A 14,808-nucleotide genomic window follows, 5' to 3' on the forward strand; every position below is an offset into this window, starting at 1 on the left:
GCGGCAAATCAAGGCCGTTCCTACATTTGGTATTTTTTGCCATTCGTCACGCCGCGCGCCCATTGCGTCCAATCCTTGGCCTCCTAATAGCTGTAATAGTGTTGTTTTGAAATTTTCCGAGGACAAACGAAATTGAACGACTGTACAATAATAACACGATCATCTGTCACATTTCAGGGAACGGGAAAGAGAACGCGAGCAACGAGAAAAAGAGCAAAGAGAGCGCGAGCGACTACAACGGGAGAAGGAGACCCGAGCGAGAGAAGCGTTAAGAGACGAGCAGAGACTCGCGGCGTTACATCCTCACCATCATCTCCTGCCGCCGCCGGTTTACTCGCTACCACGGGCGCTGCTGCCGCCGCCGTTACTATACAGACCGTACCGACCTTACCCGGGGCCGTACGAGCCCCGGCCGCCGCCCGACGTTAAGCCGGCGTCGCCCGCCCCCGCCCCCTCGCTCGCCCCCGCCCCCGCCCCCGCGCCCGCCCCCGCCCCCGAGCCCCTCAAGCCGCCCGAAGAGGACAAAGGTGAGGAGCTCACCGCTCCCAAGCCCAAGCCCGCGCCCGCCGCCGCGGTGTGACCGTCGCCGAATAGATAGTTATCTTTAATTCTAGCCCCTAATAGGTGTTCAATATTTTTCAGATCGTTTTTTTATCGCTCGCAGCATTTAGACGGCCGTCTTGTAAATAGTATATTTAATAGGTAGATATTATACGGACAATACCTAACGAGAAGTGGTAAAGCGATTTTATTGAAATACATTCAATGGAATTGACATGTGCATGCTAGTCCCCGAGGCGTTTCTGAAGAGACGTTTCGGGGGTAGTTTATTTTTATTTTTTCCCCTCCTTTCCCTCCCTAAGCTTGAAGTTAGCGCATGTAGTTAGAATGTGCTGTGTGTTGCATATAGGTGAAAGGAACTGACGGCGCGAATGAGCTGCGTTTCAAGGTTTAATTTTCAATTTCCAGGTAGAACGAATCAAATGTTTGATTTTAGCTCCGTTCTTTTCTTATACATATTAGCGGAAAAGCGCATATAACTGTAGAATAAAATTTTCTCAGTTGAGAAAGAGAAGATACATGATAATAACTAGAAGAATGGCACAAGAGAACAATAACGATGGATAATTTTTGATTCCTAACTTATATCATTTAAACCTGGCGTTTTTAAACCTTGTGTTTATGTAAATTCCAGTGGATTTATACACGGTGGCTAAAAAATAAGTGCATTCCCGTTGCCAGGGAGGTTTGGGGATTATATTGAGCAACTTTTACTATGGGACCAACCCCGAAATCACGAAAGAAAATTTGGCTGTTTCATGCATTTTGGCTAGTCCATTTTCTATGGGAGGGTACATTTTTTTCTGCGATTTCGTGGTTGGTCCCATAGTAAAAGACGCTCAGTATAATCCTTAAACCTCCCTGGCAACGGAATGCACTTATTTTTTAGCCACCCTGTATAAAAAAGGATATGCAAGATATACGTTATGCTTGAGATACTTTGGCCCATTTGCACCATTCCACTAACCCGGGGGTTAACCGGTTAGTCCGTTAACCCAATGTCAAATTATACTGGTAACCATGGTTAACCCCGGTTTAGTAAATGGTGTAAGTGGTCCTAATGACATAAGTAAGGTACAAGATTGAAAAGCTTGACTATAATATAGTCAAATCAGGTGAATCACTTGTATACAGACAGTACTTGTTCTATGCATCAACTAAAATTAGTTATTTTCCCCTCACTAGCTCGGAAAGCCGTCTATTATCCTTTAAAACAAGCGGGGAAAAACGCATTTTATCCACTAGTGGGGAAAGTAATTTGACCTTGGAAGGAGCGTGTTTAAGTAGCTTGACAGATAACAAAACGTAAAACGCTCATAATAATGGTTCGTTCGATATTAATTATCATTAAATAAATGGTTTGAGAATGTAATAAAAAATACCAGATTTAGCTTTATTTAATGATTTTAAGTCATAAACCTTAAAATTCCATAATGTTAAATATAATTCTGAACGCACAAGTTAAGTCGATGCAATTTCAAAACGCATCATTGACATTTCATACGTCAGAAATGTCAAAATTGTCAACAAAAATTTTACTTAAAAACTTCTCACGTAAAAGTACAGAATTTCCAGTTTTTTGTTATAATATCGTAAAAAAAATGAGTGATTCCAGTTGATGCAGATGATCTAACGCCTGTGGATGTTGCACTTTCCTCGCTATAGTGAGGGGAAAAGTTTTGTGTTACACACGGGTGCAAATGTATTTTACTTCTCGTGTGTTAAAACACTCGCTACGCTCAGGATTCTATAGTGGTTCTAAAATAGAATCCCAATTACACAAAATAGGATCACACTTATAGGTGCTGATTATTACATTCGACTTTTACTTGATGTTTTACTTTTGTAATAAAAATCCAATAAACTATACACAATAGGTCGACACATTCATCAAGCTTCATGTAACGTCATAAGATATACCAATGGTCAGATAGTGCAACTGTTATACAGTTATATTATCATCATTGGCCACAGCATCTTTGCAGATGATAGTTAGCGACTAGGAGGTATTTTGAGGAGGCAGTCTACAGCCTACATCGCCTGGGATGGCTGTATAGTCATAACAGCTTAAATAACATAGGTATAGTCTGCATCTTCTCAAATGATTTATACGCTTAAGATTTTTTATGTATGTTAAACAAAAGCCATTGTCTCTTTTGTGGGAGCTGTCGGCCTTTGTGTGTTGGCGCGTGCGGCGCTCACACACAATGGCCGACCGCTAAACCGACCGACCGTAAGTCATTTGAGAAGATGCAGATTATACAGTCAGCAGCAGAAGTTACTAAGCGGATCAGGTGTTCAAAATGATCTTGACGCGACTTTATGGACACACTGTCAAGGTTGAACACCTCGCCCGCTTAGCAACTTCTGTTGCTGATTGTACCTACTCTTAGTGGTTGATTTGTAGAGTTAAACCAAGAACAGTCTGCAGATATTGTGACAAATGAAATTATGATGTATAAATAACACTGGCACTACGTGTGCTGTCAAAATCTATGCACTTTTCTTGGTCTAACTCTAGACCTCGTGAACCCCCATCGTTCCGCCAATTTGAAAAATTGACTAAAATAAAATTTATCTAATTATTGAAACTGCTCACAAAATTTCACGAGAATCGGTTGAGAAATGAATGCGAAGAGGAGAACACCCGGATATATGAAAGCATTTATGTCCGAGCTGAAACGGAGACTTTCGCTCAATGTCGGTCAATAAAGTGACTTAGGTAAGTTTTTACTTAACTAAATCTATAAAAACCTCTTATCAACACCCAACACCAAACCTCAGTGATAAATCCTCTACTCTGTCTAAGTGGCATCTGTCAAACTTATCAAAACAAAGCTTATACAAATTACTTAGACATTTTTTTACCTTACAATTTCTGTGCCCCCTAAACAAATAAGAGCAATTCTGTACTTAAAGCTCCTCAGTAAACGATGCCCCATGTCCAGACCGATACCGGACTTACGAGATGTGTCCAAACTTACCCATGAAGAGCCTAAGGACAAATCCTACTTCGATATTACTTTAGAAAAGATTTCCAAGAACCGTTCTAGCCGAAACTTAGCTCTTGGGACATTATGTGGGTGGATGACAGGGGGTGCTGTTATGAGGGTAGGGAAGATAGCAGCTTTCGGTCTGGGTGGGGGGGTATTACTTCTCCATTTTGCGTGTGAGTGGGGGTATATTCATGTGAACTGGGAGCGGGTGAAGGAGGGTGTGCGCCAGAGTCAAGTTATAGCGGATGCTGTCGTCGCCTTCGTGAGGAGGAACAGCTGTTACTCCGTTGGGTTTGTTGGTGGATTCTTCTTCGGCGTTGCGTCTACGTGATATACAGAAATGTTCGAAGAGATGGTTTGTGTGAAAAACACGAGTTAAGGCAGATCTATGAAGATTTTGAGACAGGTAGAAATAGTTTTAGCATTTTTTTGGAAATTTATTTACGATACAAAGATAGATAATGCGAGGTCAGGAACATTATGCGTGTTAAATATACCCAAGAATGAGTATTTGTAACAGTATAAAAATAAAATAATCGTACATTCTATGAAAAGTCATGGTTTATATTTTATGTTTAGCGTTTGGGATAATACTTACCCAGCCTACCCTCTCTAGACTAGTTGAATATCTATACAAATGAATCAATGCTTGGTATCGAAAATCGGAATGTAGATTTAAATATAAGCATCCAAACATGAGGTTAGTACTCCAACATTTCTAAGGCCAGTTTACGACGGTAAACTGCCAACACCTACAGGGTGCGGTATAGTAACTCTAAAATTGAATAAAAGTAAGTATGAGTAGTGAGTATCAGCAATCAGAAGGCATATAATATGGATTTATGTCCAAAATAAAATTCTTTTATTTTATTTATTTATTTCTAAATAGACAAACAATACAAAGACAGTATATATCAAAGATATTAAAATTTTGAAAAAATACACAAAAAATAGTTTTTTACCTATAGATGACAGGAAAACCTATTAGAAATGTGCAGTCAAGCGTGAGTCGGACTTAATTACTTAGTTATAGATCCGACCCCTACGGGTTTTTAAAGACATTTCACTCACATTTTACATAAACCCTTGAAACGCGCCGCGAGTCCGACTCGCACTTGGCCGGTTTATTTTAATATGATATTTATCTCAGTACATCTGAATCGTACAACTATATTGGTGTGGTTAAGTTAAATGCCATATGATACTCACTTACCTACTAACTACTAACATTACACCTTGTTATACCATGGTTGCAATAAACGATTATGATTATGATCTAAAATGGCAACTTATCTGCTAACAATATTCCTGAATCGTGATGTAGCACTGCTACGAGCTTCGTAGCCGTGCTACGCTACAGCCCTGTAGCAAAGTTATTGACTGCAAAAGATATCTAGTCTAAAGAAATCGTGCCCCCAAGTTTGACAGCTGACTAGATGGCGCAGTACGGCGTCATGCTTTGTAGGAACTGAATTATCAAAACGTCAACGTTTTGCAACCAGAGTTAACGTTTAACAGAGCCGTACAGAGCGGTCTACGGGCTATTCCCACTAGTTACCACCAAGTTGTTACCACGAAAATGTTGTTTAAGTTTAATACTAATAAAAACAGTATACAGAGTACTTTAACCGTTTTCGACGCCGTGTCAAACACAAAAGCCGTCACTCGGACGCCACGTCACCGAAGTGTCAAAACTAAAATTGAACTTTATCCATATGCATATAGGTCTATGTTGCTCTGGTGGTCTTTGACCGATTAATCCGTCTTTGGCGTCGATTAGTGTTTCAGTAAACTGCCTTAAAATTTACTCATCTTTTACAGTCAAGTGTAAAAATATGTGCGCATACAACTTACCCGAAAATATGTCCCATAGTTTTTAATTCTCCGACATAAGAGCTATGTGACATATATTTGAGTAAGATGTGTGCACCAATATTTTTACACTGTACAGTCGCCATCAGATATATCGGAGCAGCCGAGGTGCTCAAAAATATCTGAACACGCACTCTAACGCCTTGACAATAGAGGCGTGTTCAGATATTTGTGAGCACTTCGGCCGCTCCGATATATCTGATCTGATGGCGACTGTACAATCAATGAATTGTTTTTTGGCACCGCATGTGTCATCAGCACTGAGAGGGATACTTCGTTACAATTACTTCACCTAATTTGGATATAGTAGAATGTGAATAACAAATAGGTAAATGTAAAAATTCATGTAGCTACGCCGTGGCTTCGTGGAAACTGGGGCATCAGCAGACCGAAAAGAAGATTGCGGGACTTCGTGAACATCACAGACAAGTATAAGTAAAAAGAAAGTGGACAAATATTTATGAACATGCACCTAAAAGTACCCTTCTAAAACATTGATGCATAAAAAGGATGTGACAATTATTATTCCATGAAAATGGATCAGTCGGAAGCTGCAAGCGGTGGATTCAACTTACTTGGTACTTAAGTACATATAAACCTGCTCTTATTAGGTACAGTCGCCATCAGATATATCGGAGCAGCCGAGGTGTTCACAATATCTGAACACGCACTCTAACGCCCTGACAATAAAGGCGTGTTCAGATATTTGTGAGCGCCTTAGCCGCTCCGATATATCTGATGGCGACTGTACTATATTTGTACACCAATTTGAAAGAAATAAAAATCTTACATTACTTACTATTATTTTGTTATATTCATTTAACTCTTTAAAATCTTTTCTACATTATATAAGGTCTACTTAAACTGTAAACTGGCCAAATAGACCTAATATTATGTGGGACGAAAGTACACGTATGGATGCATATGTAGTTGTGCACGCACACATGTATACTTAGTTTCAGAATAAAATCTGAGATGGCACTTTCAAATTAGTTTCCATAAAATGCTTCAAGAGGGCTCTCTTTACCTATAATACTTACTTTACTCTTTGGGCATATCCCTAAAATAAATCTAGAATATATCAAATTCAAAACATTACACAAGTAGATAATACCGTAATCGCAGTTCATAACTATAGTTTATTAATACAGCACACAAGCTTAGCTACACACAGCTACAGTAACAGTTGTTACAGTTGTTCAATGACACTTCAATTTCAATCATCATCTTCCTCGCGTTGTCCCGGCATTTTTGCCACGGCTCCATGGGAGCCTGGGGTCCGCTTGGCAACTAATCCCAAGAATTGGCGTAGGCACTAGTTTTTACGAAAGCGACTGCCATCTGACCGTCCAACCCAGAGGGGAAACTAGGCCTTGTTGGGATTAGTCCGGTTTCCTCACGATGTTTTCCTTCACCGAAAAGCGACTGGTAAATATCAAATGATATTTCGTACATAAGTTCCGAAAAACTCATTGGTACGAGCCGGGGTTTGAACCCGCGACCTCCGGATTGCAAGTCGCACGCTCTTACCGCTAGGCCACCAGCGCTCTATTCAATTATTATCGACACTTCAATTTCAATCCTATTACAAATATGTTTAAGTGTTTAGGAACTCGTATAGTAATTTCGTTTTGTCAGCCTGTCTACGAGTTTATTCATCTGCTGCTAATAGGGAATATTACGCAAAACTCTGCGTAGGGGGCGCCACTAGGACAAACACAGGGTCTACCGCGAAATCCGAAAATCGAAATTTCGTGAGTTGCCTCTATCACTCTTGCATATTCGAGCAATAGAGTGGCAGATAACGAAATTTCGATTTGCGGGTGTCGCGGCAGGCCCACCCGCCTTGATGCATCAATGTCATATTTGTACGTAACGTTCGTTACAAATTATTCTATGATTTATAGTGCTAGTGCTGCACTCTGGCGGCAGAACATTGCAGTAATACCAAAGATAGATATAACTCCGTAATAGATGGATACAGTCTAAGGAAAAAACGTGCCTCGAAAATCAAGAAAATTTGATTCTCGTTCAGAGGGCGCTACTAGTTTTGGCCTACAGTCGTATAGATGGCGTTGACGGTTTCGTTTGTTATTTAACAATTTTAACGCATATCAGTGAAAGAACATGGGTCAAAATCATAAAAATAATTAATGCAAATAAAAAAAATCATTTATCTATATTTAAATACATTCTATCGTATTTTTATAAATCTTCATTTTTAGTTTTAAAGTGTGTCGACAGATGGCAGTGAATTTACTGGGGTTACAAAATTTACTATGACAGTACCGCTCTAGTATAAGTTACTCTATGGTAATACCAAATTTGAGAAGACGTTTCTAATAAACGCAAACTAAATGAGTTTACAGGCTTCTTTTGGTGTTCATCACCAGATCATCTCGTTGTCATAACAATAGTGCATAGTTGCCAGTCTTTCATAAGTCGAATACCCAACCAGATGAATAAATTGAATGAAAGAAAGTACTTCTAGGAGTTCTAGGTCTACTGAGGCGGTTAGTAAAAAGTTATTACTTATGCTCAGCTACGGACTGGTTGTCGGCTTAGCTGCATGAAGCTGGTTTGTATTAAGTAATGTTAAGAAAATAAATGTGTTATAAAACAGTTTTGATACTAAATCTCAGCTATATTTTACTACAAAATCACCGCGCAATTTCTTTACCAGCCGTCTGACATAATGGTAGAGCTATAAAAGCTTAAAAGATTTGACGTTATACACATATAGACTAACATACCTTATCTAATCTACTAACTAATCCGCCAAGTTAACTCGTTCAATGCCAGCTAATCGCTGGGCTACGACTAAGTATAGCATTTTTCAAACAGCACGGGTACGGTGACAGATGTCATCTCCATACCATTAATTACCTTAAAACGCAAAATCTCGCAAATAGATTTAGACGACATTTGTCACATACCCATACTGTTTGAAAAATACTAAAGAACTCTTTTCGCTACAAAGCGGGAAAAAGGCGTGCTCTTACCAAATGCGACTCTTGCACGGTCCTAGCGAAGCGGCGACAACGGCATAAATGGGAGGACCGATGGAATGAACCATAATGAGCGCCAATTTTGAGTGTTCGACGCCAGTCGCTACATTAAGAACGCACTGAGGGACTCTTGTCGACCAAAATCAGATTTCGCACCAGTCTCAGCACCTGTTTACCACTATAGTTGATACTGCTGACTGTAATATGCGGACACGCATCTAATAATGTCGGACAATCAAAGCTAACTCTGCACAGAAAAGACAGAAAATATTAAGTTTATATATTGTATATTCATTTCCCAATATTTATTTGACATTGTGGTTAATTTTTATCTGTATTGACATTTGTATATAATAAGTGACGATCATAATATAAATTCGCATAGATTAAATTAAAATAATTTATGATGTAATTTAGTATTATGAAATAAATAAATCTAAATCTATAATGGTGCGGCCACTGCTTGTCGTACCCACCCTTTTTTTGCCCTCCGGCCAGAAAGCGTCAACTTTCGGCCCCGCTGCGCTAAACGAAGTTGCCGCTTTCCGGCTCCGTCGAGCAGAAAAATAGTATACACACCTCGGATAGTAAATAAGAAAGCCTCAGATCACATGTTTCTCAGTCATTTCTTACTTTATTTATTTATTCATACAAACAATTCCAACAGCTATGCAATAACTTATTAAATAGTAATACACAGCCGATTATAGGAACTCGCAAATAGCCCAAATGGCTTTACTGCCCTAGATAATACCTATACTATTTCTGATCAATGCTTTATAGTGGCTTGTAGTGTCTGTAGTCTGTAGTACGCCATCCCTCTCCCGTATGCATGTTTTCAGTTTAACTTGAACTAAGTCGTTTGAATGGGATTTATAACTTAAATTACCTTATAACTACAATACACACTTTTCAGTCATTTTACAGATTTCATTGCAATTTTTCGATACAAGTCCTATTTTTCTCCACAGGTAGACCGAGCCACCCCGTCGTGACACCCCCGCCCGACCCCGCGCAAATACCCCCTGAGCCACCTCCTAAGCCAACAGAACCCTTCAAACAAGACGACATTTTTTTAGAGAAACCTTTCCTTCCATCGAAGCCTATTTCTCACTCGCCAAAAATATCCCCATCGTCAATTCCGAACCCCAGTCCAAGCGTAACCACGAACAAACAAGTGGAGCCAGGATACCCTAGCTATGGAGGGTACCTTTATTCCATCCCGGGTTACTCTGCTTTCCAACCCGTTTCCTACCAGGGCATCATGCCGCCAAACCAGCACGCGCCCCAAACCCCGACCGACTTTTCCTTCCCACCAACGACTAAAGAAACTGTTGAGGAAAAGAGCGAAGCAAAACCTGATCAACCAACAAAAGTTGACACTCCAAAGGAACAAGATTTTGAAGAACATTTCACACCTGAAATTATACCGGCTGCGTCCATTTCTGATCCCAAACCTCAATTAGTTGAATCTAAAATGAGCATTACTTCCCTATCGCAGGGATCAGGAGCAACGGTAACCATTCCTTCGCACGCGAACACCAAAGATGCCAAAAAGAAGACCCCCGAAAGATTCAGTCTTAAAACTAGTATACCTATAAGTAAAATTGACATGAAATGTGTTAGTAATCCTCCAGACGCGATATACCAAAATGCTATTAGTAAAAAAATTCAAGCACCATTCAATCCAGCTTTTCAAAATCCAAAAGACAATAGACTTGAAATACAAAGTAATATAGTGATAAAGAATGCACAGAACGAAGCTGAGGTGAAATCAGAAGTACCAAAGCCTACTAGCAGTGCACTGCACCCGACAGTGACGACTTGTAGCAATAATATCAGTGCCCTGTTAAACGCGGCAGAGACAATTAACAAAACAGATAATCAATTTTGGAAACCGGAGGCGAAACCAGGCTCGCCGACTGAAGGAAAAGAGCTCCCAACATTTACACCACAAGTGCCAGTGACTGCAACAAAAACTATCTATAACCCTGTCACTACTGAAGCTAATAAGCTAAATTTTACCAACAAACCACCTGACACCCCGTACGGAGAGCAGAAAAACCAGATTCTATTTATTCAAAACAAAAACACATCCAATCCCAAAATGTTACTGACGATTCAGCAACAAAACCCACAGGTTTTACTACAAAGAAGTAACTTCGAGTCAAAAAACCTGCAAGCTCCTTCACGACTGTCTGGTCAAATAAAGAAAAGTAAAGAAGAACACATGAACGAGAACGGAACTTCGTCGAAGGTAGTGGCCCTAAAGAGGCTGCACCAAGAGAACTGCGACGAGAACGATTTCGAGAATTTGATCACAGAGAACCAGATATATGGAAATAAGATAGTCGTGAAGGAGAAGTCGGGAACACTTCAAGAACAAGACTTGAAAAAGAATAAAGACAAACAAACACAAGAAACGAAGAATGTTGTGTTACAGCCAAATTTTTTATACTTAAGTAACGTACAATTTCCTGCCAATTTAATGATGATTAAAAATAATAAAATCGGTCAAACAGCAGATGCCAAACCAAACAAAACCGCAGCCAATGAGAATAAAACAAATGATGCTTATAATGCCAGCACTGAAACAAATAATATCAAAAGCTTGAAAACTCAAAATGTGACGACTAGCAAAGAAATCCATGTACTTAAATCAAGCAACAATGTTTTACAAACGTTAGCAAATAAAACGAATAAAACAGATATAGTTTTTCAAACATCCAATCAAAAAGTTATAATGAATCCTCAAATAGTATATCAAGTGCCGATGATTGTGGACCCTGATAACAAAATAAACCAGCCATTCATAAACAGGGAATATCCTAAATTTGTCACACAAAATAAGAAAGAATTTCCTAAGCCGCTCGACACAAGCAAATCAGATAAGTTATTTATTGCATGCCCATACCAGATGGATTCTAAATTACAACCAAAAATAGTGATCACAAATATTAGACCCAAAATTACTAAAGTGGAAGAAGTTAGCTCTTTAGATATGTACGAGAAGAGAAGACGCATACGTCGACTCAAATACCTATCCAACCGTGAGACCAAAGAAACGCCGAAGCCTGAAATCAAAAAGATCCAAGAGAAAGCAGACACTCTTAGAAATATCATAACTCCTGATAAAATGAAAGGGGAAATTTACAAGGAATTTGCAAACACCAAAGTTAGGATAGAAGAAGACAGCAGTGATAGTGATAGCGATTACGGAGAAAACGAACTTAAAGAATATAATGCCATAATAGATGAGTTTAGCAAACCAGACGAAGTTGAGATTGGAAAGATTGAATTTTTGGCCAGTTTTCGTCTGGCGACTCAAGATGCTTTTAAAGGTAAATCTAGATCAGATTAAACTTATATGACGTTTATTTATTTCCGACATAAAGCATTCGTCCCTTACTTAAAACATACGTTAGACGTACTCGTTGTTAAATGCTGTCAGACAAAAAGCAATCAGGCTAATGGTAATGTATGTTATTAAAAAATGTCAAAACCTGTAAGATCCTTCTTTTTGGTTTCCAGAAAAGCAACTAGAAAGGGAAGAGCGGAGCCTGAGTAGAGACGCGGTAGCTTCAGCCTACATAACGGCGGGCCGCCTGGACCGGCTGTGTAAAGAGGATTCCTTGGAGCCTCCAACACCGAATGCAGACGTGGCAGCACCGCCCCGGGGCCCGGAGGAACAGCATCCAGCGCAGAAACAGATGTTCCTCACGCAGCTGCAGCTCTCGCAAGTGCCTCCGAAGTATAAAGACGGTAAGGAGTTAATATATCGTAGCTTCCATACCAGCCAGTCGGACCACGTTAGGCACATTGATGCGAGGATGCTTAAGAAATTATAAACTGTCTTAATTGTAATTCTGCACGTAGAGGCTGAATCGCTCAGCCATCAGACCGTCAGATCAGACAAACTATGTGACAGATAACTACCCATTTTCCAATTCTGATCAACTCAAAATATAACAGCAATTCAAATGTTCTATTTCTCATTTTCAGGATATGAAAAGGCGTGGCAAGTTATATTGCAAGAAAGAAAACGCAGAAACGGGACAATCCAAGAAGACACCTCTAAGAAACCCCGCCCCCATAATGAAATAGACCTGGACCCGGACGGACAGCTGCAGCTCTTGACCGAGATCAAAAAATGCGTCAACGAAAACAACAACCTGATCAAAAAGCGATTAGACTCTTCCTGTGATGACGGAGAAGGCGACATCCACGCATTAGCAGAAAAGAACTTCTCAGAACTAGACAGGCTTTCCAAAATGGCCGACAGAAGTGTGAAGCTATACAGCGGCGTGGACTCTCGAAAACGAGATCTAAACCCCGGATTCGACAGTGAGAACATCCAAAAACCTATAAAAGTTGAACAGCCGTACTTAAATTATCCTAAGATTAATATACCTAATATATCTAAGATAATATCGCTGAAAAGTGTGCAAGAGTCGGCAGCGGGGACGTCGACTCCGGCAACGTCGATGGATGAACCGCCGAGTTCGGCTGCGGGGGCCGCGGGTTCTGTGGGCTTGGAGACCGAGCGACGCGAGGCCGCCTGTCAGGCCGAGGAACCCGCTTGGCCTGGCGTCGAAGATATCATTAAGAATTATAAGGAGTTTGAAGCAGGTAATTTTCTTCATTTACTCTATAATAACTAGTAAAGTAGTTAGCTCCAAACTAAGAGATTTACGCCAGGCCTCTTAAAACATACTAAGAATAAAAAAAGAAAAAAGAAAAAAAAAACCTTAATAACATTAGATATTATCATGTGGCCCCACACTAGGTTATGCCTGTCAATACGTACTTACTATAAATCCTACGCACACTTAGTGTTTAAATAACAATCTAAGACGAGATGCACGTTCACATACACAACTAGCATATGTTTAGGTACCTTTTTGGTACGGAACCATAAAAATTGTGACGCATGGTTTCTAGCGATACAAGTTCCCATGTTTAAAATCTCGCTTCTTTCCATTCCAGCTCGCAAGAAAGAAATCTCAACGCTTCACCGCCGCAACACACGCCTACGGGTAGAGTGCGCACAGACGACGCGCGCTACAGCCGCTGAGGCCGAGCGTGCGCGCGCACTCTTAGCCGAGCGCCGGCAGTTAGCGCGCGAGGAGGCCGGCGTGCGCGCAGCGCTCACGAAGCTGGCGCAGGCTGTCGATGCGATAAGGAACTACTGTTAACTTTAGTAACGCTGTCATATACAAGGTGTAACAAAAATTGAGAGGATCTGTTCAATGTTCGGTATCGTGTTCTGATTAGGAAAAAGTAGAAGAAAAATTTTGTTGGCGTGAATTTTTAGCTTTTGTATGGAAGGTTGGCAGACTTGGACGACCATCCCATTTATTTTTGCGTCAAAAAATTTCATCAACTTTTTCTTAATCAGAGTAACACGATTCCAAATTCGCCCTTAAACGGATCCCCACTATCTTTGTTACTCCTTGTCCCGTAGGTACTTATGTATAATGTTCTGCTCTACCTCTATCGTGCTACAGCCAAGTATGTATAGGTACAACCACTGTGCTCTACGACCTAAAAGGGACCTAAAGAAAACATGAAACTTAAGAGGCCGGTGTCGATTTTAGTCGCTAAAATGTAAAATTGATAGATTTAGTCCGTGATATTTTACACCTTTTGTTACCTAATTGAAATAACAAGTACTGGTTTCTATTAGCACGTCTTCTTATCTTACCTTTTATCAGATCAATTTTTTTGAAAACAGACTCACTAAATCAGTAATGTTTGCTTTTCTGATGGACGTTTAGGTAAACGCGTGTAAAGCACTGATTTTGTCGCTCTTATTTGTAAATTTCGTAAAGTTTGGACGGCTAAACATGGTAATTTTGTATTACACATATCCTGTACTTGACGTTTATCAGACTACATTTTTATTATTATGACTTTGAAGTAGTGTAAATGAAAGTTAGACGAAATCAAATTTCTCCAGAAATTACTTCAAAACAAGTGACAATTTCTCTGAAAATCGACTTAATTTCAACGTAATTTTGATACTTAAACAATCTACAATATTTGCTGAAACTATTATTATACATGAATTTGAATAGTTTACCACCATGATTTTTTGATGAATTTTTAAAAACTGCCTCTTCTCTTCATGCATTACCGGTGACGCACGCTCCCGACCTCATTAAAAAAAGGCACGATGAGAAGACGTGCTAATAGAAATCAATACTTGTTATTTAGATGTTACGTAACAAAACGTGTATAATTTCAACGACTAAATCTATCAATTTTACATTTTTGCTCCAAAATCGACTACGGCCTCTTAAGCACTTTGAGTTCTGAAGAAAATTGTGTACCTAAGTGGGATATAGATCTCACTTAGGTACGCAATCACC

General features: G+C 39.8%; 2 protein-coding genes across 2 annotated transcripts in view; both read left to right on the top strand.

Moving 5' to 3' along the window:
- The window catches only part of LOC134751169 (uncharacterized), a 185,907-nt gene extending 185,132 nt beyond the window's left edge, over window positions 1–775 (top strand). The window contains exon 23 of the mRNA XM_063686541.1: window positions 178–775. Within this exon, the coding sequence (XP_063542611.1) occupies window positions 178–580 (403 nt within the window). The 3' untranslated portion in view covers window positions 581–775. The remainder of the gene's footprint in view (window positions 1–177) is intronic.
- Window positions 776–4,252: 3,477 nt separating this feature from the next.
- On the top strand, window positions 4,253–13,757 carry LOC134751244 (uncharacterized). The gene is made up of 5 exons (XM_063686627.1): window positions 4,253–4,257; window positions 9,296–11,778; window positions 11,969–12,199; window positions 12,440–13,066; window positions 13,424–13,757. Exons 1-5 carry the CDS (start codon window positions 4,253–4,255, stop codon window positions 13,630–13,632), a joined length of 3,555 nt encoding a protein of 1,184 aa, XP_063542697.1. The 3' UTR covers window positions 13,633–13,757.
- The last annotated feature ends 1,051 nt before the right edge of the window (window positions 13,758–14,808 follow it).

Source organism: Cydia strobilella, chromosome 21, assembly GCF_947568885.1.
Source record: "Cydia strobilella chromosome 21, ilCydStro3.1, whole genome shotgun sequence".
Classification (NCBI taxonomy): domain Eukaryota; kingdom Metazoa; phylum Arthropoda; class Insecta; order Lepidoptera; family Tortricidae; genus Cydia; species Cydia strobilella.

Excerpts from the sequence above, each read along its gene's own strand:
- LOC134751244 (XM_063686627.1), top strand. Across the intron at positions 11,779-11,968 it reads GACTCAAGATGCTTTTAAAG|AAAAGCAACTAGAAAGGGAA; the intron begins GTAAATCTAGAT and ends TTTGGTTTCCAG. Across the intron at positions 12,200-12,439 it reads GCCTCCGAAGTATAAAGACG|GATATGAAAAGGCGTGGCAA; the intron begins GTAAGGAGTTAA and ends TCTCATTTTCAG.